The sequence below is a fragment of the Astyanax mexicanus genome, chromosome 1 (genome assembly GCF_023375975.1).
Source record: "Astyanax mexicanus isolate ESR-SI-001 chromosome 1, AstMex3_surface, whole genome shotgun sequence".
Classification (NCBI taxonomy): domain Eukaryota; kingdom Metazoa; phylum Chordata; class Actinopteri; order Characiformes; family Acestrorhamphidae; genus Astyanax; species Astyanax mexicanus.
In genome coordinates, this window is record NC_064408.1 from 113369422 (window position 1) to 113397222 (window position 27801).

At 39.9% G+C, this 27801-nt stretch overlaps 1 protein-coding gene across 1 annotated transcript; it reads left to right on the top strand.

Moving 5' to 3' along the window:
• The first annotated feature begins 200 nt into the window (after positions 1–200).
• dpys (dihydropyrimidinase) lies at positions 201–27211 on the top strand. Its single transcript, XM_007242117.4, has 9 exons — positions 201–706; positions 3623–3781; positions 5238–5417; positions 7431–7620; positions 8676–8832; positions 9701–9842; positions 12391–12533; positions 24209–24416; positions 25985–27211. The coding sequence occupies exons 1-9, from the start codon at positions 455–457 to the stop codon at positions 26042–26044; spliced, it is 1491 nt and encodes a 496-aa protein (XP_007242179.3). The 5' UTR covers positions 201–454; the 3' UTR covers positions 26045–27211.
• Positions 27212–27801: the final 590 nt, after the last annotated feature.

Below are 27801 nucleotides of genomic sequence, written 5' to 3' on the forward strand. Positions count from 1 at the left end.
ACACATAAATATATGTCCTTGCTCTATGAGTGGTGTTATGTATATTTATTGCAAGATTATTCTTCAGCTGTCAATCAATCAATGAAGTGGGAGGAGTTATGTAATATAAACTATTAAACCTTTTTCTTTTTTTTCTGAAGATTTCTGGTCAGATTGCACAAGACCTGGTTTCTAGAGGTGAGGGAGGAACCCAAGCTGAGTGCATTCCTGCAGCTGTCTGTCAGGAGCATGTGTGGCAGTGTGGGACAAGAGTGAAGCCCACTAGATATCTGCTGCACTACTGAATAGCATTGTTTTTAGCTGTTTCAGCCAAATAAACTGGATCTATATCCATTGAAACTGTTTGGCTGCTGGATAAAAGAAAGCAAATTTGATTGGATTAAGAGTTTGGATTGATAATCTTTATAATTTTAACCCAGGCTTCATCCATCAGGAGAACACCAGGATACCAATTATGGCTCACAAAAGCCGTATTCTGATAAAGGGAGGTAAGGTTGTGAACGAGGAGTGCTCAGAAAGAGCTGATGTCTACGTTGAAGACGGGATTATCCAGGCTGTGGGATTAGATCTGCAGACTCCAGCTGGAACAAGAGTGATCGATGCCCGGGGGAAGCTAATTCTGCCTGGTGGGATAGACACACACACTCACATGGAGCTGGCCTTTATGGGCACTGTCGCTGTGGATGATTTTTACACTGGCACTAAGGTATCAAATGCTGTAATGTAATGTAATGATGTGTTTATTCATTGATTGAAAGAAATTCCTACGATTTAGGTTGCTAAATAAAATCAAATCCTCATAGCAATGCTTAATTTTTTCTTCCTAGGGCAGTTTAGAGATAGTTACTCCAACAAAAGCAGGATAATTAAGCAATTATACACAAGAGGGAGTGCTATAACGTGTAATATTGGCACTGCTGTGCTGGTCATAGGCACAAGGCCGCAGGCCGTTGCTAGGTTACCTGTATGTGGTGAAGTAATACATGAAGAGCTTCGGTTACAGTGCATTACCAGCTGATAACCAGTGTTGGGAGTAACGGCGTTAAAACTAACGGTGTTACTAACGCCGTTACTTTTCTCAGTAACGAGTAATCTAACTAATTACTCTGACTGTAACTATAACGCCGTTACCATTTCCGACACCCCTTTACTGCAGGTTACTTTAGCTGCTCTATGAACTTTTTTTTTGTTGTAACTTTGCTTTGCCCTGGTTAACCCCTCTTCTTTCCGGTGAACTTGAGCTTCTGGCCGCTGTGCCTGTGGTTTGGCGTGGTGAAGTGAGCTCTTTTAGAGCTATTCTCTGCCCGAACCCGACCTGACCCAAAGACCGTCCCAAAATCGGGCTCCTATTTTTATTTTATATAAAGCTCTGGTGTGATAATCACAATGTTGCTAAATAACCAATTATTATTGTTCACTAAAGCGAACGAAATAGCAAAAACTGAAAGTGAAAAAACATTTGTGTTAACTGAATCTAATAAAAACGGTAATTAAAAGGAAAAAACATAACTATCTCGAACTGTATTTTGTGTTTATAAAACTAACTAAAACGAACTAAAATTACTGAATTTTCGTGTTTAATTTATTTATAAGCGCTGTTGTACAGCGGAGTTGTACAGCGGGCGGTGTTGCCGAGCGCGCATCACCTCGTGGTCTGTGGCGTTAGTTCTTGTGTAAAGCGCTCGCGCTAGCCGCAAAATACGACAGAAAACACTGAAAAACTGCAGATTACATGGGATTACAATATGAGCGCAAGGCAGATGAAAGAGAAACAGGAGATACAGTGTGTGAGAACATTTACCTGTGAGTAGCTCATTCCAGAACAAGCAAATCTCTCGCGCTCTCTCTCTCTCTCTCTCTCTCTCTCTCTCTCTCACGTTTATTAGATGAGATGTGTGAAAACTAATAAAAACTAGCAAGCCCACCCTAAAAACAAATGAAAACTTACTGAATTAAACTATAATAAAATTAAAATGTAATCACGTAGCTCTGGGCGCACGTGAACGCCTCCGTGTTTGACTTGCAGCACTGTGTGTAGCTGTTCTTAAAATCATTTAAATTAAATAATAGTTCTATGCTTCTATGTTACAGTGTTAATTAACATAATTCTGATTATATTTCGCTCATTCAATCAGCCCGAAAACAGACAGTTTATGGTTTGGGTCTCATAATGACAGTTCATGGTTCGGGCTTGGGCAGAACGTGCACGGGCTCGGGCTGGGTCGGGTCGGATTTTTTGGGCCCCATCTAAGCTCTATTCTCTTTTGGTGAAACTGTTATATTAATACTATTTTAACGGTCATCAGATTGTTGTTTTTGTCCATTATTTTGTTTTGTTTATATATATACATATTTCCTTTGAGTGTGGCTTGGTTTGTTTAACTCCATCCCCAGACGCGTTTTTCAGTTTTTTTCAGTATTATATGTTTTAGTAATTTTCTTTGGTTCTGTGAAGAATTTCGTTTTTATTTTTTGAAATTCGTTAGATTATATTTTTGTCAACATTTTGGGTTTATTTTCGTTTGTTATTTTTCTAATAATAATAGTAAATACATAATTGATTTCCTTTTTTTTGACGGGCGAATAATAAAAGTAACGCGATAGTTACTTTTACTGGTAACTAATTACTTTTATAGTGGAGTAACTCCGTTAGTAACTCAGTTACTTTTTTGGAGAAGTAACCAGTAACTATAACTAATTACTTTTTCAAAGTAACTGCCCAACACTGCTGATAACGGCACTCATAGAACTCCTCTCAGCCAATCACATTGCAAGGTCAGAACTAATTGTGGTATAATTTCTTTTAACACCCATGATTTTTGCAAAAAACAATGCATACCCAGGTGTCCCAATACTTTTGTCCATGTTGTGTATGTGCTAATTCAGTACTTTTACAGTTTATTCAATGAATGCAATTGATGCATTCAATTTTGTTACTGTTAGATGCACATTCTCATTGCTGACACAGATGTGCTATCATATAGCAGATGAACACAGTGGTATTTGAGAAGTAAAATGGAGTTGATGGGATTTACAGAAAGTGTGCAATAATTCTTTAAACTAAATTAGTGCCTAAATTTGGGCACCCCTGTCATTTTATTGATTTGAATACATTTAGCACTAATTATTGAAACACAAAATTAGTTTTGTTAACTCATTGACCCTTAACCTACAGGCGAATCCATTTTCTCTGAAAAGTGGCAATGATTTATAAAAGGAAGTCCTGAAAATGATCAGGGGTGCTCAAACTTTTTCATACCACTGTAAACTGTATTGGCACCATACCAAAGGCCAGAATGTATGAGCTGCTAGAGGGGGTTTGGGGTGATCAGATGGGGTGGTCATCATCTTACTTACTAACGCTTTTGTAATTGATGAAGGCAATCAAAGCCTCACACCAATATTGTGTCCAAACTCTCGTAGAAAGTCTTCCATCTGAACAATAGAGGCAGATAATCTCAAAAATGCAGGATCATCTCTTTTAATAAAGCCTTAATAAAGCCTTATTTTACCTTTATAAGTGACTTGATTTAATGACTATTTTAGAGTCAAACACAGCTAATAACTTATATGCTTGTAAAGTGTCTGTGAGCTCAGCTTCTGCCTCCTCCTTTCCCTGCAGGCTGCAGTAGCAGGAGGGACCACCATGATCCTGGACTTTGTCATCCCGCAGAAGGGGGCGTCTCTGCTGGAGGCGTATGAGAGGTGGAGGAACACGGCTGACCGTAAAGTGTGCTGTGACTACTCCCTGCATGTAGCCGTCACCTGGTGGGATGAATCTGTACGTAATTAACCCTTAGAGCCCCAGACACCTGAACTCATCTTTATCTATTTATACTTTCATTCTCACCAGGTCAGTCCTGGTTTGGGGTGAAATCCAAAAAAAAGTTCAGGGTCCAGTTCTTTCTTTAGCTTTGAACTAAAGCCAGAAATCTAATGTAGTTAACAGACAGTGGAGGTTGAGGTGTTCAGTAATCTCAAACTGACACATACACATTTCTGCCACTCCCACACGCAGTCCTAATATGAATTAAATTCATTAAGTTAATGCTTTAATCTTACTTGTGTATTTATTAAAACAGCAATATAGCACTAGATAGCGCTGTCCCATTCCTTACCACAGTCCAAACACATGCCGTCAGGTGAATTGGAGATTGTCCCATCGGTGTGTGCATATCTGTCAGTCCATCCTCCGCTTTGATATTTATCAGTAATATTTTGAGGACTTTTTTTGTTTCTTGCAATCTAAAAGGTAATTCTAATGAATTTGGCAAGATTTTTATTTTTATTTATTGTAAAGTAGAGCGGCTCCACCAGGCACCAGTTTTAAAATTCCCCTTAGGCTACCTTAGGTAAACTTGTAGTTCATATGTAATGATTAGCTGCCTGGTCTTGATGTTGTAGGCTGTAAACCAAGCTAAGCAGCTAACACACATTGTATTTGCTGTAGGCTACAATGTTCATAAATGTTTCTTTAAGTATTTCACATCTATATTTTAGTTCAATTAAATCAAATTGAGGACTGAGTACAAATCTGTTTAGATCACTTTGTTATCCCTTTCAGACCTGACTTGTGTTCTAGTGATGAAATTATATATTAATGCTGCTTCTGTCAGTAATGTGCTCAAAAACAGGATTCAGTAAATAAATACATACAAAACTAATAAATAAACTGATTTCATTTTAACTCATTTGTTAAACACTGTTATGTTTATTTTATAGAAACATTTCAATACATACATTATGCAGATTTGTATTTTTCCAATGCAGTGGGAGGGACTAATCTGCTGTTTGATTGGCTAATAAATGTCTAATATGATAAATAAAAGGTCTGAATCTGTGTGAAATCAGTGAAAGAATACACAAAAAAGAAGAAAACACACCATGTTCATTGCAATAGATGCAGGGTCTGAAAAGGTTCATTAGTGTACCCTTATTGTAAAGTGTTACCAAAAACATAAATTAAATTAATTTACAATTTAGGCATGGTAACGTACAGTTTAATTAAGTTTAATCAACTAAAGCTTTCAGTAAATATTACTTAAAAGTGTTAAAGCAACCAGCTTCTGCAATTTTTCTTAAGTAAATTTAACTTTTCCAGTGCAGTGGTTTCTTTCAACCTTTGGATATTTCTTAATCTTAATTTTTTGGGGTCTAATAGTGTGCAAAATGTATTTTTGTGTTTTGTATCATTTTGTCTTTTATAAATCTGTAATTAATATATATTAATGTTTTAGGTAAAGAGAGAGATGGAGACGCTGGTGCAGGAAAAAGGAGTCAACTCCTTCAAGATGTTCATGGCCTACAAAAACGTGTTCATGCTGAGTGACCATGAGCTGTACTCTGCTTTCTCTCACTGTAAAGACATCGGAGCCATCGCACAGGTCCACGCTGAGAACGGAGATCTAATTGCAGAGGTTAGACACACACACACACAGATATTTTTTTGTTAAACCAGTGTCTATTAATGTTTAGAAAGAGACGTGTCTTCTCAAGGCTATGGTCCTAAATACCTAAACCCAGACTGCCCTCTTCATTTGCCTGCAATGTTTGCTAGGAGGTCCTGACATCAAATCATTAATAATTAACTCTGTGATGACTCTGAACCCAAATACGTCTGAAGTGAATTAAAAAGCATAACTATTAGTCTGAATAAATCAACTCAGCTCAGCTCAGATAAACAGGAAGTGTTTAGAAATCAATATTTGGTGGAATAAACCTGGTTTTAATCATAGTTTTCATGCATCTTGGCATGTTCTCCTCCACCAGTCTTACACACTGCTTTTGGATAATTTTATGCCTTTACTCCTGGTTTGATGGCTTGTGATCATCCATCTTCCTCTTGATTATATTCCAGAGGTTTTAAATTTGGTAAAATAAAATAAACCTCATTATTTTTAGGTGGTCTCTTATTTTTTCAGAGCTGTATATACAAGTTTAGTTTAATCACTTTCTAATTACTGAGTTGTCTGTGGCCACTTTTTTTATTTGCCTTTTGACACCATCTCTTAGGATACTGGGTCTCCCAGTTTCTAACACTCACCCTCAGTGTGTAGTCATTCCCCTTAGGTAGGCTACCGTAGGTAAACTTGTAGTTCATATGTTATGATTAGCAGCTCAGATAAACAGGAATAACTAGAAACTGGGAAAATAACGCAAAACAAAACTGCAGCAGTTATAGATACCAAATGTAAGCAGATAAGATAATGAAGACTGCAGATGTTCAGTGAAAAAGGACTGCATTCAGAGAAAGTGAGGCATGTTTGTGATGCAAACTCAAGCCAAGCTAAACTCTTATGTCTGTTTTTAACACTGAGGTCACACATTCTTACCTTGGTCGTCACAGGCTTGTGAGAAGATGTCCTGTAAAATGCTGTAAACAGATTTAATAGTGTTTAAATGTACACTAATATGTCAAAAGTCATTGGAGAGGAGCTAGTATTGTGTGCCATGACTTTTGCCATGTGCCATGTAAGCTAAAGAATGCTGCACTGAGGATATGGATGGGGATTCTGATTTACATACTGCTATCTCATGGCATTTGGCATGTCACTGTGTTTACAGCACCCTGCATAATTATTGGCACCCCTAGTTAAAGTGTGTTAAAAGTCTTTTCTACTGTAGTTTAAAATCAAAGTATCTAGGAACTTTTAATTAGTAATTTACCACTTCCTGTTTCCCTGGGGTATAAATATGGTGTTACACAGAGGCCTATTTCTCTTACTCACTTTTAAACAGCTTCCAGAACAAAATATAAAGTTGGTTATGTATTGATTAGGACTTGACAAGTCCAAAACCATATTTTTGTCTTCTTTTAAACCATTAGAAGTGAATTTCAGAGTCTTATGTTTCTGGATAGCCTCATTAAATTTGAGATGACTCAATTATAATTATATATTTTCTATCTAATTTTTTTAATGTGATAACATATCTATATCTAAAATGATTTAAACAAATAATGTAAGTACCTTTTCAGTTTTTACAAAATATTATATAATGGCTATTGTTGGGTAAAATGGCTAAAATATGTATATATGCACTTTGTAATAATTGTTTATACACTCTAGTGTTCTAGTGTTTAGACACTACTAGGTATGTTATGGGTATTTAACAGCCAGCACCACTGGAGGGCACCAAATACCAAGTATATATATTCGACAATATGGCACAAGTGGGGACCATTTTAAGGTAAGGGTAGTTTAGATAAATCCTGCTGAAAACTGAAAATGTATATTTTTTTAATAGAGAACCACTATAATAAAAAAAAAATGGCATGACGTAAGTACTATAATAGGCAGTTTGTACTGTTATATAAATGTAAAATGTCTTGACAGCTTTACAGTGAGACACAATATTATTTACAGTAATAATACAGTCTTGAGTTTGCCTGCACATCTTGAGTTTGCCTGCACATGTATGTGTTTGTTCAGGGTGCTAAGAAGATGCTGTCGTTGGGCATCACAGGGCCCGAGGGTCACGAGCTGTGCCGTCCTGAGGAGGTGGAAGCAGAGGCCACACAGAGAGCCATCACCATTGCCCACTCTGTGAACTGCCCGCTGTACGTGGTCCACGTCATGAGCAAATCCGCAGCCAAAGTGCTGGCCAGTGCTCGGAGAAACGGTGGGGGATCATGCTGAATTTATGGGTTTCCCAACAAAATTTGAATTACTGTAATGGGCAGTGCTGCACCACAGAATGCCAGCAGGGAGGACTAGTACACATAGGAAAAGAAATGATAGAGTTGGATCTAAAACACCTGTACAGCACACTATATAAACTCCGATCAAACCACACTTCTCTGTCGCACCTTTGTAGAGGGTAAATGGTAACAAAGGGGAAACAATAGAAAAAAGAAAAACAGAAAAAAACATAGAAAAGAAGATAAAATACAACAAGAGAGAGAAAAGAGAAAATCATCAAAGAAACCCAAGACAAGAGTACAATTAAGAGAAGACCGTCAATATAATTTTATTCTTAATTTGTTTGAGTTAACCAAGAAATAAAAATAGAGTTTTGAGTTGTGTTGTGTTTTTGTTTGGTTTCCTGGGAGCTGAAAGCTGCCTTTTGTTTTTTATATGCCAAATATTAATATGTATTTCCTTTGTTCTATTTCCCACCCATCCTCCAGTCTCCTGAATATAATTATTAAAGCATATTCATATATATATATATATGCTCAGCACTTTCACCATCTTAACAATTAAGTTCTTAAAGAATATTACCTACATTACCTAATATTATCTACAAACTGTAGGACTGGAGAACTGTACATCTTGGAAAACATGCAGATTGTAGTTAAGCTGAAAAATGCATAATTTAATCCAAAGCCTCTGTTTGGCCTTAAAAAGTTCTTGCATTTAAAAATGCAAAAAATAGCACAGTACTTTATAATAAACATAAAGGTTTTATGAATATAATAAATAAAGTAAAACAACATTTTTATGAACAATAATAAACATTTTATTTTTTTAATTATTGCTGGCCTAAATAGATGTAAGTTTACCTGTTTATTAGTCATTTTAGGCTTCTAACATTGTTGCCTAAATTACAATTAATTAATTAACAAAGGCATTTAAAAGAGTGGAAGTAAAGGAGTGCATTGAATTCATATTAAAATGTTGTCTTTTAGTGTTTTGCACTCTTTACCTCTAACCGTATGGAACGTGCTCCACCAGGCCGAGTGGTGTTTGGGGAACCTATAGCAGCTGGACTGGGCACTGATGGAACTCACTACTGGAATAAGGACTGGGCTCATGCTGCAGGATTTGTGATGGGACCTCCTCTCAGGCCTGACCCCAGCACCCCTGGATACCTGATGGACCTGCTGGCTAAGTAAGTAGGAAAAAGTAGGACATTATGAGTGTATGGGTGAAAAATATTTAAAATAATATGACATGGTGAATAAGATAGATAATCAATATTTGAAGAATTATTCAACATGTGTTGCAAAATAAAGCCTTAAATAAAGGCTTAAATAAATAAATATGATTGACCTCCTCTAGTCACTAGTTACTCTTAGACCCCCTTGGTGCCTGTCGCCTTTCATTTTTTCAAGACCTCTTGTGGTCTGCAATTATTTCCTAAACCCCCAAAATTGTGATTGGTTCTATTCTCCAGATTGTTTTAAGCATTTGGTTCTAATCTCCAGTTTATTTTAAGCTGCCTTAAACTGCAGTTCTTTTTCAATTTATGATTATATTTGACTGCACACACAATATACACAAGTGTAAAATGCTAAAGATACAGGTTTCAAGCCCTCAAACTGTCAGGTACTTCATTAGTTAATACATGTTGCTCTTGTTAATGCAGAACATATCAAATCAATTCAAATTTATTTGTATAGCGCTTTTTACAGCTGGTGTTGGCACAAAGCAGCTTTACAGAAACATGATCACAGGACAAAGAATCAGGCAAAAGATTAAACATAGAAAATACAGAATGCAGAACCCCCAGTGAGCGCTCCTGATCTTTCTGTGGAGTGTAAAGATATTTTTATACTACATCTCTGTTTATACAGTGATGCTTCTGCAGTCTAGTGTCATTATTATTAGTAGTAGTAGTATTAGAGGTGAATTTGTAGGTTATACAGAGTTTTGGAAAGAAAGTCTTTATACATTAGCAAACAGAATGCCAGTACTGACAGTGTGTTATTGTAGCTTCCAATACAATGCATGATTATATGCTGTTTTCTGTGTTGCAGTGATGATCTGAGTGTGACGGGCACTGATAACTGTACGTTCTCTGTGTGTCAGAAAGCTCTGGGTAAAGACGACTTCACCAAAATCCCCAACGGAGTGAACGGAGTGGAGGACAGGATGTCTGTCATATGGGAAAAAGGCGTGGTCAGTTACATCTTTATAGTTTTATTCTGTATAATCAGAGTTGATTAGTGTACTCCGGTGCTCCTACAAAAGTAACACTTACTCCAGTCTTAAGAACACAGATCTGCAACAAATGCAATAAGTAAATCATTTGTTTTGCTATTTTATTACTAAAAGTGTGGAACAAACGTAAATAAGGAAGAATAAAAGGGCAAGGGCAGCAAACACACTTGTGCTACATTTACACTTATCTTTTACATTTTCTTACCAAATCCCAAGTTAAATTTAGGCTATTTACACCATGTTTGTCATTATGGTGCATACCCAACATTTGTCTGAACAGTTCACGCTCCTAAACTTACTGTGTTTGGCCATTTTATTAAAATAATGGAACACTGTGCCTGAACTCTGGCTTTTCATATATATGTAAAAGTGGCGCATATTGGAATTGGAAATTTGCCAATTTGCCACATATGCCCAAAACATCTGATTTAAGCTAATTTTATCTGTGTCTGTGTGATTGTAGCCTATGATTTTTGGTGGGATTTTTAAAGGACGTCTGAATATGAAAACAGAAAACGAGTGTCATGTTTTTTTACTGGATTTTTTGCGTTCAAAATATCTAATATCTAATTCTAAACAAAATATCAGTAATGTTACTAAAATACAACACATTCTGACTACTCAATTCAATTCAATTCAAATGTACATCTCTGGGAAAAATTAAGAGGCCTTCAGCTTCTGAATCAGTTTCTCTGATTTTGCTATTTATAGGTATGAGTTTGAGTTAAATGAACATTATTGTTTTATTCTATAAACTACAGACAACATTTCTCCCAAATTCCAAATAAAAATATTGTCATTTAGAGCATTTATTAAAAAAGTATTAAAAAAGATACAGAGATTTTAGACCTCAAATAATGCAAAGAAAACAAGTTCACATTCATAAAGTTTTAAGAGTTCAGAAATCAATATTTGGTGGAATAACCCTGGTTTTTAATCACAGTTTTTTATGCATCTTGGCATGTTCTCCTCCACCAGTCTTACACACTGCTTTTAAATAAATCTATGCCACTCCTGGTGCAAAAATCAAGCAGTTCAGCTTGGTTTGATGGCTTGTGATCATCCATCTTCCTCTTGCTTATATTCCAGAGGTTTTCAATTTGATAAAATCAAGGAAACTCATTTTAAGTGGTTTCTTGTTTTTTTCCCAGAGCTATATTTATTATATAGCACTTAGCAGCTTTACAGTGATATGAGTGGCATACAAAAACTCCCTTATACTAAGAGAAAGAAACCTTGGGAGGAACCAGGATTCAGTAAGAGGAACCCATCCTCCTCTGGTCAACAGCACAAACAAATGACACAACAAAAACAACTGTAGAGAGAGATAATGTAGAGCTATAGCTAATGTAGAAGCAGGTTCTGAGTTATGAGTGTGAATAGGTGATGGGCACATGCTCAGTGACAGTTAAAAACATCTATATGTACAGCTATGCCATGTGACAGTAAAGAATCAGTACTTCAGTTCAGGGTTCTACAGCAGGACTGCATCACAGTTGGCAGCAGGTCAGTGGAGAGCCAGTCTGAGCAACACAAGGAACAGGGCAAATCAATACATGTGAAAAAATAAGGAAGAAAACAGAAAGGAAGATAAGAAAATTGACTAAAGTTGTGCAAAACTCTGAAACCAAAAATGAACACCTCCAGGCAGGCAGGCCAGGCATTTCGATATATGCAAAAGAGATAAAGAGAGAACAGAAAAGAAGGAAAGAAGAAGGGGTTAGAATTGACTACTGACTGCTATATTTCTGTTTTTATATTTTGAATAATGTAATGTACATTTTTAAAGACAAAAACACACTTCCTAGTAAGATAAATAGTTTGACATAGTATACAGTTTATGTAAGAACCAACCAAGTGGTTTGGATGCAAATGCAGGCAGGTTTGATTAATCCAAAAACACAAGGCAAAGATCAATTCAAAGATCAGTTCAAAACCAAGAATAAATCACAAGGCAAAATCGTAGTCAAGGACAGGCAAGGACCAAAAAACAGAAATAACAAAACACAGAAGATAAACGCTCGATAAGACACTAGTGTGGCAATATCTCACAACTAAACTAAGCAAGTGTCCCAGTATATATAGTCCGTGTAATATGCTGATGGCCCACAGGTGTGTGGGAAGGGCGGAGTCAACTAATTAGTACTCTGGTGAGGCTGATCTTAAAGATGTAGGTGTGACAGTTTACCTGTACTGTACATCTGAAACCTGGTCCTGTACTTTATCTGAGTAAATGAACAGTGTGTTTTGGTACACGTGCTGTTGCAGCTCTCAGCAGCAGTGTGGAGGAGAAGTTTGTGCCTGCCAGGTGACCTGTAGGTCCAGCTCAGGTTTCTGCCTTGTTGGCTAAAAATGAAAAGGATGTAGTTTGATTTATGAAGCGGTAGGAAACCTGCTCGCGGCACAGTTTAAGACTGCCTTTTTAGTCCACTGCCTGCACAAGAGGTGAAGCGGCCCCGGGGAATACCAGCAAAACACTCACAATGTGAATGTTTACTCTCCTCAGCACAGCGGCAAAATGGACGAGAATCGATTTGTCGCCGTCACCAGCAGCAACGCAGCAAAACTCTTCAACCTTTATCCCCAGAAAGGGAGGATTGCCAAGGGCTCCGATGCTGACCTCGTCATATGGGACCCAAAAGCTACCAGGTAAATACACTGATACAGTGTATACAGCATACTGAAGACCACTTCAGTTTCTGAATCAGTTTCTCTGATTTGGATATTTATAGGTTTATGTTTGAGTAAAATGAACATTGTTGATTTATTCTATAAACTACGGACAACATTTCTTCCAAATTCCATATACAAATATATTCATTTAGAGCATTTATTTGCTCTAAAGTTCATATTCATAAAGTTTTAAGAGTTCAGAAATCAATATTTGGTGGAATAACCCTGGAATAACCCTGGTTTTTCTGCTTTTGGATAACTTTATGCCACTCCTGGTGCAGAAATTCAAGCAGTTCAGTTTGGTTTGATGGCTTGTGATCATTTATTTTCTTTTTGATTATATTCCAGAGGTTTTCAGTTTGGTAAAATCAAAGAAATTCATAATTTTAAGTGCTCTCATTTTTTTCAGACCTGTATATAGTAATGCATGTAGTTCACTGAAGATACAGATCCTTTATCTAAAAACATTAGCCTGTTGAAGGACCAATTATTACTCAGAATAACATGCAAAAATTATACATTTAGTTCATACCTGATTAGGTCACAATGGCAAATGTACTGTGTACCCCATTATGTAAAAATAGTACCAAGGTTAAGTACCAAGTATTTGTAGTGTTATTGAAATTGCAATTAAAATGTAAATATTAAGATTGATATTTATATATTTAACTGTTTTTTTTTTTGGAATTGTCTAAAAAGAATTTAACATTAACATAGCATTGGGAGTTGGGCGGGGGGTTTAATTTAAGTAGGAGTAAATTATCCCTCACTATTTCTTATTTTCTCCCCTCAATATATTTATCAAACATTGTCAAATGTGAATTATATTTATCTAGTTTATCTAGTATTTAAAGTGTAATATTATATTATATACATTAATCATGAAATATTAACAAGGAATAAAATACTTGGATAAAAATATACTTACATTAACATTCTAAAATTCTATATTTACAGCAGGTATGTTTACAATTTTATTGATATTTAATATCCAGAATACTAAATGAGTTGGAGAGCACATGGGTACATTTAGCCTATTAGCCTTTAGTATGCTGCTTTATGTATTACATAAACTGTACATGTTTTATGGATTATCTTTCTTCATTGTTTAAAGTATATTTATTCAATCATTAATTTATTTTAGCTAGATTATTTCTATTATGTATACGTAGTATACTTAATATACATATTATGTATATTAAGAAAAGAAGATCACTGATATGAAAAAATATATACAGTATACTTATTAAATAATTAATTTTATAATGTTTCCATTTTTTGTTTGATTTTTGTCTTCTTTTACAAATAAAATGAATGAAGGTGGAATTATTCAAATATTCAGTAACTATAATTGATGAATAAATTCTGTATTCTGCTTTTTTTTCTGTGGCTAGTGGGACCTCTTGCCATCTATACAAGAGCGATATGATGAAAACTGTCTATTGGTACAACTAAGGTTACTCATTAGAAGAAAAAAACTCTCTTTAATCAGTAACTTTAATATTATACATTGGCCTGATGAATAACTGCAGTTATTATAATAGATATAATAGTAACTGCAGAATAATGATCATCACTTCTGCATAAAACAGTGTGACTTTTATAATGTTACCCTTTTATTCCAAACTGCAGCAGTTTGCACTTTCTTATCTGCTCTGTTCTCACAGTCTATCTGTAATGCTTTGAGACACAGTCTTTAATTAATGTTCATTGTAACGATTTGATAAGTGTAATCTCACTGTAGGTCATCATTATAGTGTAGAAAGGGAGCTGTACTGATGCTGATAGTGTGATGCGCTGCAGTGTTTCTGTATAGTGAACATGTGTACGGCGTGTGCAGTTACAGCAGTGTCTCTTCATTATGACGCAGGGGAGGAGTGTGTGGATTGGGTGAAAAGATAGAGCCATAAATGGTAGTACGTGCAGAGCGCTGTGCCTCACAGCTGCAGGCACACATACTCATACACACACACACACATATATACTCATACACACACAAACACACACACACACACACACATACATACACATACATACACATGTACCCCACTGACCTATGTACAGTGAAAAATGTTGCTCTGAATGTACTTCACTCGGATGTGTTCATCATTTGCATATGACTAAAATATGTACATGCAAAAAAAGTAAGAGACCACTTAAAACGATCAGTTTCTTTGATTTTACCAAATTTAAAACCTCTGGAATATTGTGGCGTGGAAGAGGAAGGAAGACCCGTGAGACTCATGCTGAATGCTCAACAGCTCCTTTATTGAACCAGCTTGCCACTCACTCACAGTCTTTAACAAGCTAAAACCATCCCCACAGAGCTCAAACAGCCCAAAGGCCACCAACCCAGCTGTGTGTCTCCCAGATGGCAAATCCAGAGTGGTGCCCACCCTCTCTGCATAACCCCTCCCAAGGGAGATGCCCCACCCCTGTCATCCTCGCACACAGGAGAACAGAACCATGCCTACAGGCAGCCACACACACAACCCAGAGCCGCCACATAGCCCCCCTCCCAAGGGTCAGCCGTCCCGGTGACCCCACCAACCCAACACAAACCCTGTGTACAACCGAACATTTTTTTTTTTTTTTTTTTTACAATCAATCGCAAACAAAGTCATAAAGACGGGCGGGCGGCCTCCGTGCCTGCGGCAGCCTGGAGGGGCCGGGCACGGCACCGCCTGCCAGCGGCTCCGAAGAGCCAGAGTTCAGGTCAGGCACGAGTGCAAGGCCGGCAGGCTCCGCACCACCGTCCACAGTGTCCGACAGTCTCGGCCTATAGGGGGCCAGCCTATCACGGTGCACAATCATAGTGCGTCTGCCCCACCGGATCTTATACACCACCTCCCCCAGCCTGGACAGCACCAAGCACGGACCCACCCAGGCCGACTGGAGCTTCGGGCACAGTCCCTTCTTCCGCTGAGGGTTATATAGCCAAACCCTCGCCCCCACCGCCAACGGGTCCCCAAAGCAGCGCGTGTCATACGCACGCTTCTGCTTCTGTCCGGCAGCAGACTGGTTGGAGCACGCTAGATGGTGTGCTAATTCCAGCAAAGACATAAAGTCGAGACAAAAGTGGGCGTGTCCGAAGCGTACCCGCCCCTGTCAGGAGGCGCCCCAAAAGCCAGGGAGACCGGCGTCCTCAGTTCGCGCCCGAACATAAGCAGAGCCAGCGTGAATCCCGTCGTCTCCTGCACAGCGGAGCGACAGGCCAGCAGCACTACCGGCAGGTGCCTGTCCCAGTCACGCTGGTTCTTGTCCGACACCATGGCCAACTGCGCCGCCAGCGTGCGGTTAAAGCGTTCCACCAGTCCGTCACTCTGCGGATGAAGGGGCGTCGTCCTGGTCTTATGGATTCCCAGGATGCGGCAGACCTCCGCCATGACCTCCGACTCGAAATTTATCCCCTGGTCGCTGTGCAGTTCTTCCGGAACCCCGAATCTGCAAAAGAACTCCCGCACCAGGATATCCGCAGTAGTGACCACCCCTTGGTCCGGCACCTCTGGCCACTTCGTGAAATAGTCCATCGCCACCAGAACAAAGCGATTTCCAGAGTCCGTCACCGGAAAGGAGCCCAGCACGTCCACGGCCACCCGCTCCATCGGGCTGCCGCACTGGTAAGGGTGAAGTGGGGCGAGGGCCACCCTCGAGGGTCCCTTCTTGGCAGCGCACACGTCGCAGCAGTGCACGAAGAGTCCCACGTCGGTTCTACACCCAGGCCAATAGAAGCATTGCCTCAGGCGCTTCAGAGTCTTGGTGACACCAAAGTGCCCAGCCCCAGGTGACCCATGAACTCCCCGTAGGACCGATCCCCTAAGCGCCCGTGGTACCACCACCTGAAAAACGCGCCGCCCGTTCGCCGGATCCTCCCAGGTATGGCACAGCACGCCGTCAGACAAACTAAAACTAGCCCAGTTGGAGCGCAACGCCTTAGCAATCGGGCCCAGCGGCACCACCTCCCCCCACGATGGTGTGACGTTCGCACTGAGCGCATGTACTGCCCATGATAATTCGCAATCCGCCCGTTGAGCATCGCGGAGCTGCTGTACGGACACCTGAGCCACCCCGACAGCGCCAGTAACATCCCCGGAGATTGCAGTGCAGCGTGCGGTCTCAGCAGATTTCTCCTCAGCACGAGCACAATGTTTGCAGTCGGCGGCCACACACGGCCGGCGCGACAAAGCATCCGCGTTACTGTGGCCACGGCCCGGACGGTGCACAACCTCAAAACGAAACTCCTGGAGTCTAGATAACCAGCGCGCGAGTTGGCCCTCGTGCTCGCGGAAACGCATGAGCCACTGTAGCGAGGCATGGTCAGTGCGCAGCAGAAAGGGCACCCCATACACGTACGCTCGGAAATGTTTAAGGCTTTCGACCACCGCGAGTAGTTCCCGGCGCATTACGCGATAGTTGCGCTCCGCCTTGTCCAGGCGGCGGCTATAGTACGCTATTACGCGCTCGGAGCCGTCCTGAACCTGCGACAGGACTGCTCCGAGGCCGTGGTCGCTCGCATCAGTATCCACAATGAAACTCTCAGACACCTTCGGATACGCTAGAATCGGAGCATTGCACAGGCGGCTTTTTAGCTCCTCGAATGCCCGCTCCGCCTCGTCAGACCAGCGGAATTTCACACTAGGCTTAGTCAGAGCATGAAGCGGCGCTGCCACGTCCGCGAACCCCCTAATAAACCGCCTGTAATACGAGGCGAGCCCCACGAAGCTGCAAACCATTTTTGCGTCTCGCGGTGTGGGCCAGTCACGGACCGCCTCCGTCTTTTTTGGATCGGTTTCCACGCCAGCACCGCTCACTACATGGCCCAGGAAGCTCACGCGCTGCCTTAGCAGATTACACTTTGCCGGATTGAGCTTCAGGTTAGCCGCCTGAATCGCGCCGAGCACCATTTCAAGGTGAGACAGTGCGGAGTCGAAGTCGGTTCCGTGCGCCAAGACATCATCCAAATAAACGACGCAGCACGACCGCGGAACCCCGCATAAAACACGCTCCATAAGACGCTCAAAAGTAGCCGGCGAGTTACACAATCCGAACGGAAGCACCGTGAAATGCCATAGGGCTGAGCCGAGCGAGAAAGCGGTTTTCTCCCTATCCCCCGCCACGAGGGGCACCTGCCAATATCCGCTCCTCAGGTCTAACGAGCTGAACCAGGCTGAGCCAGACAGCTGGTCCAGCATATCGTCGATCCTGGGGAGCGGGTAGGAGTCAAGCTTCGTGACAGCGTTAAGTCGCCGATAATCCATGCAAAAGCGCCAATTTCTATCCTTCTTTTTCGCAAGGACCACCGGGGCCGACCACTGGCTGCTCGAAGGCTCAATAATGCCCGTACTCGCCATCTCACGGACTAACTGCTCCGCCGCTACGCGCTTTGCTAACGCCAGACGGTGCGGCCTCAGCCTGATGGGCTGGGCGTCACCCGTGTTTATCGAATGAACCGCAAGGCTAGTTTTAGTACACTCGCGCTCAGACACAGCGAAACTCGTGCGAAAACGGCCGATCAGTTCGCGCAAACGGAGTTGTTGGGGACCAGATAAACCCACACAACTGCGCTCCAGCATCTCCTCTATCGGATCTACACTCAACCCCGCATCCAGCGGACCCTCTACCGTATCACGCACCGAATCACACACATTCCCTCCCACCAGTTCACTTACCCCTAACTCGTCGCGTATCTCTACGGGGAGTCCAGTCACCAGCACCGAGCCCCGTGCACAGTCACTGATAGCTCCGACGCGTGAGAGCAGGTCCTTGCCCAGAATGCACGGGTCGTTGATGCGTCCTACCAAGAACTGTTGTTGAAAGGGCCCCTTGCCGACATCAATCGTCAACTCCGTTAATCCTAGGAGACCTATAGGATCCCCGGTGACTGAAGAGAGAGCGATGCGCTGGCTGTTGTCAGTCACAAACTCGGCCGCTACCTCCGTCGCTAGCTCGGGCCGTATCAGTGAGACTGACGAGCCCGTGTTCACCAGCGCGTTCACCGTCACTCCATTCAATGTGCATTTCAGGAAATAGCCGCTGAGTCCGGCAGTTCCGGAATCAGATCCCGAGGGTAAGCATAGCGTTCCTGGGGCCACCGTAACCCTCACTGGGTGGTCCCGGCTCCGTTTGTGGCCACGCCCCCCGCAGCGCCAGCACTCCAGTTGGGCATCAGACCGGCTCCGACCCCACCTCTGCGAATCACGGGCAACCGGCGACGCCCCCCACGGTCCAGGATGGCTTGAGAGGATGAGTTCGGACCGCTCCGCCACCTCCACTGCGGACTCCAGGGTCTGCGGGTCGGCCAGCCTCACGTGTTTGCGCAGCTCACTCGGCTCGAGGGCACGCAGAAAGTGATCCAACGTGAGCCTCCTCTGGGCCGCTCGCGGAAACGTTGGGTAAGCATGGCGGGTTAGCAGGGCCATCTCCGATGCCAGCACGCCCAGTGTCTCTCTCTGCTGTCGGCGTCTGTCCGCCACTAGCATTTTGGCGGCCGCCTCCGACGGTTGGCGGCTGAAATGTGTTCTCAGCGCCCGCGTCAGTTCAGGCAGCTCGCAGCGGCACTCGGCGGGGAGCTCGATCAGTACCCTCAGCGCCTCCGAACAGCCCGCTGGCGCCGTCAGGTCCGAGTCCACTCCGCTGGAGAGCCTTGCCTCTAGTCCGTTGGTCCGCTGTCTTCCTCCTCAGCCGTTCGATTTCCCCTGCCAGCAGCTCAATATCTTCCAGCAGGGTCACTTCTGACACCAAATGTGGCGTGGAAGAGGAAGGAAGACCCGTGAGACTCATGCTGAATGCTCAACAGCTCCTTTATTGAACCAGCTTGCCACTCGCTTACAGTCTTTAACAAGACTAGGAGAGCTAAAACCATTACCCCACAGAGCTCAAACAGCCCAAAGGCCACCAACCCAGCTGTGTGTCTCCCAGATGGCAGATCCAGAGTGGTGCCCACCCTCTCTGCATAACCCCTCCCAAGGGAGATGCCCCACCCCTGTCATCCTCGCACACAGGAGAACAGAACCCTGCCTACAGGCAGCCACACACACAACCCAGAGCCTCCACAATATAATCAAGAGGAAGATGGATGATCACAAGCCATCAAACCAAGCTGAATGCTAGAATGTTTGCACCAGGAGTGACATAAAGTTATCCAAAAGCAGTGTGTAAGACTGGTGGAGGAGAACATGTCAAGATGCATGAAAACTGTGATTGAATAACAGGATTATTCCTGTTATTCCTATTATGAATATGAACTTGTTTTTTTGCATTATTTAAGGTCTGAAAGCTCTGCATCTTCTTTCTTATTTCAGCCATTTAATGTGAATAAATGCTCTAAATGACAATATTTTTATTTGGAATTTGGGAGCAATGTTGTCAGTAGTTTATAGAATAAACAACAATGTTCATTTTACTCAAATATATACCTATAAATATATACCTATATAGCAAAATCAGAGAAACTGATCAGTGGTCTCTTATTTTTTTCCAGAGCTGTATATATTAATATATGTTCAAATGTTTGTGGACACCTCTTCTAATAAATGCATTCAGCTTTATTACTTTAAGTTCTAATTGCTGACCAAAAGTGCAAATGCACACACACACACAGCTTGTCTAGATTCTGTCGAAAAGTACTGCCAATAGAATAGGACCTCTGGAGCAGGTAGACAAACATGTATATAGTGACAGCATACCTAATGCCAGCGACTAGAGGGATATAAAGCCCCACAGTATTGAGCGGTAGAGCTGTAGAACTGTGGTCTCTAGAATGATGATGCTCCATCCAATACAATCAAATTCTTACAGCAATGCTTCAAAATGTGGTAGTAATATCAATAGCTTTTATTTTGACCCAATACATTTTGTCCATCTTGCTATAGAAATTAATCTGGGTGCAAATTAACCAATAGAAATGCCTTCTTATGTACAGTCTCACACAAAAACCTTGTAAAGTGGTAAATTTACAGGATGATAATTAAAGTTTAATACAGAAAGAAAAGTGTCAAAATGTAAAAACCTATAAAATAAATGAAGATATAATGTTTTTGCATTATATACTTCATATACTACTGTGTATGTTTTGTGCATAATTCAACCACATTTGGCTCATTGCATTAAAAACTAGAATATCTACAGTGCATTAAACTGTATATATTTACTGATTCATCTGTTCAGTCTACAAAAGCTAAATCACACCCATTTATACTCAACATAGAAGGAGTGCTCCACCCAGGACCGAGGCACAGCACAAGACAGCCAATGAGAACACAGGTCATTAACATACTAGTGCATTTAAAAGTTACTTTATTTCAGTAATTCAGTTCAGAATGTGAAACTCATATATTATACAGATGTATTAAACACAGAGTGATCTATTATAAGCATTTATTTCTATTATTGTTGATGATTATGGCTTACAGCCAATGAAAACCCCAAAAATCAGTGTCTCAGAAAATTAGAATATTATTTAAAACCAATTGGTACTTTCTGCAGTGTGGGTAGTGTGCCAAGTCCTGCTGGAAAACGAAATCCGCAGCTCCATAAAAGTTGTTAGAAGAGAAAAGCATGAAGTGCTGTAAGATTTTGTGGGAAAACACTGCACTGACTTTAGACTTGATAATAAAACACAGTGGATCAACACCAGCAGATGACATGTCTCTCCAAACCATCACTGATCATCAGTTAATTTTACATTTCATTTGGAAATCAAGGGAGCAGAGTCTGGAGGAAGAGTGGAGAGACACACAGCAGAACAGCACTTCATGCTTCCCTCTGCTGACAACTTTTATGGAGATGCGGATTTCATTTTCCAGCAGGACTTGGCACACTGCCCACACTGCACAAAGTACCAATTGGTCTTATATAATATGCCAATTTCCTGAGACACAGATTTTTGGGTTTTCATTGGCTGTAAATCAAAATCATCAACAATAAAAAGAAATAAACATTTAAAATAGATCACTCTGTGTTTAATACATCTATATAATATATGAGTTTCACATTTTGAACTGAATTACTGAAATAAAGTTTCTTTTCAATTATATTCTCATTTTTGGAGTGGAACTAGTATATGTTTGTCTTAAAGGTCTTAAAAGATACCACTAATATTTCAATTTTAAAGGAAAAACAAGAGTCTGGAAAATTGTTCTGCAAAGGTAATTATAATTTATTTAGATACTGAGTTGCATACAGCAGTTAAAAACACATTTTATGTTCTGAATAGGTTAATATATTAATTAAGTTTCCTCTTATGTCCCTCTTAAGTACATTTCTGAATACTTCCTTATTTCTAAGGGCACTTTTTATCTCTCTTGAAGATGTTAATATAAGAATACACACGCACACTGACTCATTCTCACACACACACACACACACACACACACATTAAGCGGAAGCAGCAGAAGGCCATGAGTCTTACATAAGCAGGCCACACGGACTCTTCCCCTTCTGAATCTGGGCTAACTCCCGCAAGGCCAATAACCAACTGCTGCTGTGAGCAGCGGAGCGCACGCCGCCCGGCACGCTGAGATTTAGCGCAAACCGAGCACCGGCTAATGCGAGCTGAACGCTTGTGTAAGAGCAGCTCGTAAAGCAGAGCGCCTGCACCTTCATCCGCACTTCCACCGCCCAGAGCGCGGCACAATCACACACTGTGGCCTTTATTAGTGACGGAGTTAATTTACAGTGAACAGCGTTGTGTAGAAGATTCACTAAGATCTTATGGGCCCCAGCATAACCCCGCCCCACTTATTTACTGTGTATTTGTGGAAAAACTTATTTTCTATATTAAGTACATTTATATTTAAAGTATATAGCAGACGCCTTTATACGCCCTTAGACTTACAACAGTGCTTTGATGTTACTTCAAATATCCAGAGCTAGTTTGTAGACAAGGATCAAGAGATACACAGAGCTTGATCATGTTTAGAACCCTAGGAACCCTTTTTTTGGGGGGGGGGGTTAGTTTAGGAACTTTTTAAAAAGATGAGCCTTCAGTCGACGTTTGAAGACCGCGAGTGACTCTGCTGTTCTGACAACCAGTGGAAGTTTATTCCACCACCTTGGTCCTTTTCTGTGTGTTTTGAGGGATGGAGGTTCGAGCCGAGCCGTACTGGAAGCTCTAAGAGCTCTTGGTGCAGATCTTGACCATTGCCATCAAGTACAGTACTTTACACATTGATGGACACAGTGTTTTGTAGTTCTACTATAATTATGGACCTGTAGTCCTGTATGTGTTTATCTGTATACTTTATTATTATCCTTCTTTCACTCTGTTCTATAATACTCAGGACCCCACAGGAGAGAAAACCACCACAGAGCAGCTACTATAATTAATATTTGGGTTGTGGGTAATTATTCTCAGTACTGCAGTGACTAGCACTGGTACAGTGAGTGGATCAGATACAGCAGTGCTGCTGGAGTTTTTAAACACTGTATTCACTCACTGTCATCCACTCTATTATACTATATGTAAAATGTGAGAGACTGAAGCTTTTAATCTTCTGTTGCACAGCTTTTGCTGGGCATGTTCTAGTCCTTCTAGCAATGTACCTGAGCTGTTTAAAAAGTCCAGCGATATTTAAGTCTTCATTACAGGTTAGGTACTGTTGTCACATCATACGTGACAAACATCTGGACATGTGAGGCTATTAAGAAGGGTTGGATGATTTTCATTATGCCCCAGCACTTGATTCTTTGTCTTTAACACCCTAACAAGTGATTTTGTGTTTTAATCAGAAGAGCTAAAATTATTATTATTTTTAAGTTGAGTGAACTTACCAGACAGTACAACTCAATAAAATGAGTTCAAAGAACTTAGAACTTCAACCTAAAAAATTAAAAAATGTTTGTTGAGCCAATGGAAAAATGTGATTTCAACCAACTTTTAGTTTACTACACGTGTCAAGGCTCTTTCTAAAGTGTTGGTTCATACAGCTTTCCCATAAGGCTCCTAGCACTATATCTTTGTGTTGTCTGTTGCCCAAAGCTACCCTATCCTAGGCATGGGTTAGTGTAATGCATGTGTTGATTGCAGACTGTAGTTTGCGTTAAAACAAGCTAGGAGGGAAGAACCAGTAGCTGATAGCACCCTGGCTTACCGGAACACTCAGGGTTCTTCATTTACATCCTTCTAGCACTGTGGTTAGCGGCTAATGCTAATGCTGCTGCAGCTTTGGTGTTGGAGAAACTTAATTGAAAACTCCCCCTTAGAAAAAATATCGGAAATCTAAGCTTACTGTAAATACATAGAAGTGCTTTACTCACCCAAATAAACCAATAAACAGTTTACAGGAGAGAAATCTGAGCAGATTAGCAAAGAGAAGTGGATTTTGATGCACCGACACATTTAACAACCCCAGAGGAAAAACTCCCTCAGACATTAGGCTCACATATAGGGGGAACCCATCTGCCTTTGATTAGACTATTTATAAATTAACCGAAAAGAGCCCATGGTAATGTATTGTATGTGTCACAAACCCTTTAAAAGATGTGGAAAGCACCTTACACCCCCACAGTCCCTAAGTGTCATATACTGAACATCCTGAATGCAGCACAGGGTAATGTGTGAATGTGGGATTCACAGAATGTAGGAGTGCTGGGTAAGTGATGGAGCTCCTTTTAAAAGTGTATTTGTAAAGAGGCTGCTGTGTGTGTTTCAGGGTGATCTCAGCCAAGACCCACCACCAGGCCGTGGACTATAACATATTTGAGGGCATGGTGTGCCACGGCGTTCCACTGGTGACCATATCCAGAGGCAGAGTGGTTTACGAGCACGGCCGTGTTGTGGCTGAACCCGGGACAGGAAGGTTTATTCCCCGCAAGCCCTGCGCTGAGTTTGTGTACAAGAGGATTAAACAGAGGGAGGAGGTAAGAGCTCATGCCTCTGTACATCACTGTTACTCTAAATTTACTGTAGCATATGATTTATAGCTTCACCTCATTAACTGTAAGGTTACTATCGTTCAGTTTTTAACCTTTCTTCTGTAACAATGGAAACTTAGTACATCTTTTTTTGTAAAATAACAAAATATTTATGTGGTTATGTGAGAATTAAAGTGAAGTAAATTCCATTAGTAATTGATTTTGCTCTTTTTTTTTGAGATTTTAAAGTTATATTGCATTTTGTTTTCATCCATTTACACTGACATTTCAAAAGTGTCATGTACCATGACTTTTGCCATAAAAAAAAAAACAAAAACGTGGTATGTGTGTTTGGGTCTCCTGCCTTAAACATAAGTTCTGTTCACATGGACAGTTCTAGCCTGAAGTCACTATTCACAATCATTAACACTCACTGTTCTCTTCACTGTGGGATCTAATGTCTTGCCACGCTGAGCATGCTGACCAGTGTTTAACCTCACTCACAAGATAACACCTCACAACTTCACAACTTAAACAGGTGCAGGCATTCTCAAGTCATATACACTGCTGTTCCATGACTTTTGGCATGTCAGTGTATTTCTTTTGTTAACTTTATGGATAATATTAAGTATTAATGTAGTGATTATAAGTGCAGTCAATATAATATTATATATATATATATACTAGTGCATCTCCAAAAAATATAATCATTAATATAATTGAAAATTACTTTATTTTAATAGTTCAGTTCAAAATGTGAAACTTATTTATTATATACATGTATAACACACAGCTTATAGCCAATGAAAACCCAAATATCTGTCTCAGCAAATTAGAATATTATATAAGACCAATTGGTACTTTTGGCAGTGTGGGAAGTGTGCCAAGTCCTGCTGGAAAATAAAATCCACATCACCATAAAAGTTATATCAAGTGTTTTTACCGGAAAATCTTACAGCACTTCATGCTTCCCTCTTTTGACAACTTTTATGAAGATGCGGATTTCATTTTCCAGCAGGACTTGGCACACTGCCCACACTGCCGAAAGTACCAATTGGTCTTGTCTTATATAATATTAAAATTGTCTAGAGACACTGATTTCTGGGTTTTCATTTGCTGTAAGCCAAAAAAATAATCAACAATGAAATAAATAAACACTTAAAATAGATCACTTTGTGTGTTTAATGTGTTGAACTGAATTACTGAAATAAAGTAACTTTTCAATGATATTATTTTTTTAGATGCACTAGTGAATTAGCCTACTTTATGTCATTGTTTGACATTAAAACAACCTGAAAAATGTAAGACTCAAGCCTATTAATGCAGAATGTAGATTTGCATGGTCATTATATAAAACTAATAATTGCATATTTATATTTATGTTCTGCAGTAAAATAGTCAGTAATTTACACTTTAAATGTATAGTGGAAGTTCATACAGTATTTGTCATTAATGCCATCGGCAGACAAATTGCAGCATATTGAACTCTGCTATAGATTATATATAAGTGTCAGTATCTGTGCTGTCAGTATCTGTGCTGTAATGTACTGAGTGAATCTAATCTGAATTCTCAGGTGGGGAAGCCCAGCGCTGTGACCAGGAAGCCGTACGATGGAGAGGTTATAACTCTATAACACCAAACAGATCCTAAATTACAGACAGGAAAACTGCAATTCCTCAGAGAACTCTGTCCTGCCTTTCAGAACAGAGACTTGTTTAATATCCCAGGAGGACTGACCAATCAGATTCAGTGCTGAGGATTCTGCTGCTCTAGAAGGAGGACAGATGTTAATGTACCGCTGTCAGAACTGAACCTGGTTTAGAATGTAATGGTTGAGAATTTTTCACATTTATTACATTTCAAACAGAATAATGAGGAAAAAGCATTGTTGTCAGTAGCTGTCAATAAATAAATGTTCTCATATAATACCAGTCAAAAGTTTGGATACACCTCTTCTCATACAATGTGTTTTCTTCATTTTTTATGATTTTTACATTGTAAATTTTGAATGTAAATGTTAAAGACATTAAAGCTATATAGGAACACATGGAATAGTTTTCTTATCTTGAAGGAGTTCCTGGAGGTGCTGAACAATAGTTGCTGCTTTTCTTCACACTGTGAAGCTTCAGCTAATCCCAAATCACCTCAAATCCCCGTCTCAGTTTATCAGGTTTAGATCAGGGGATTGTGAAGGACCAACCCTTTTTTACTATTCACTACGTAATTCCATATGTGTCTCTTAATTGTTAGAAATAAAGCAAATCCTTGAATGTGTCCAAGCTATTGACTGGTACTGTACATACATAAATAAATAAAAAAAATTGTAAAAAACTAATTAGCAAAATACCACTGGATGATTTTTTTCTGCATTTCTTCAGTTAGTTTGTTTAAAAAATATATATACCTATTCTTGTTGTTCTGCAAAAACATTGTAGCTCCACTTGTGTTTTGTTTTAATTTTTGACATAATTTGAATCTGAAACTTGTTTTATCTTGTATCACAATTCCATACTGGGGGTACCAGTGGAAATGCTCAATAAAATGGACCTATGGAAATGATAGAATAAAATCTTTTTATGCTTTCTTTTAAAGTTGTGAAGTTGTGAAATTGTGAAGTTGGCATTTGGAGATACAAGGTTTTTGCATGATAGTAATAAAATGCATAAACAAGTTCAGTACTGACATTCAAATTATCACTGATGAATATGTTTGATTACTGAGGTCACTGTCCTGTGTAATAACAAATAAATAAAATTTGTTGCACATTGAATTTAATGGAATTAAACCAAAATGTGAAATATTCAGACCTGCAGAAGCTTTTTACATCAAGTAAAAGGGTAAATAATACTTATTTTTATGCTTTGATGTTTATGTACACTGAACATGGACATAAATGTCAATATCAATATGGGTTTTCAATAATACCTTGTTTCTTTAGTGGCTAAGTCTTCAATACACTATTCTCTTAAAAATATAAACAGTAACTGTATTCTGAAAACTGCATTTTATGTGAAATACAAATGGAGGTGAATAGAGATACTTTATTTCTGTATTCTCTACATAATCTAACCATGATTAAGACATACAAATGTATTTTTTTGTAGAAATATGCTAGTACAAAAAAAATGTTTTCACATGATTAATTGGATTGTGTTTATATAGTCCTTTATTGATCAAGAAGCAAATAAAATGTTCAAACTTTTCAACTTTAAAACAGTACTGAAAATGATCTAAATGCACTCTTACAATCCAGAATTTCACATCATATGATGCAATAATTAGTAAAAAAAAAAGGAAAATGATAATAAACAATCTAAATAATAAAAAAATAGAAATGATATAGCCATTCCAAAATGACATTCCCAGGTAAAAAAAAAAAAAAAAGAAAGA

Bases quoted from the DNA above. Each gene is read 5' to 3' on its own strand.
- dpys (XM_007242117.4), top strand. From the start codon at position 455: ATGGCTCACAAAAGCCGTATTCTGATAAAGGGAGGTAAGGTTGTGAAC. The intron at 8,833-9,700 runs GTAAGTAGGAAA...TCTGTGTTGCAG, and splicing joins CTGATGGACCTGCTGGCTAA to TGATGATCTGAGTGTGACGG. The intron at 24,417-25,984 runs GTAAGAGCTCAT...CTGAATTCTCAG, and splicing joins GGATTAAACAGAGGGAGGAG to GTGGGGAAGCCCAGCGCTGT.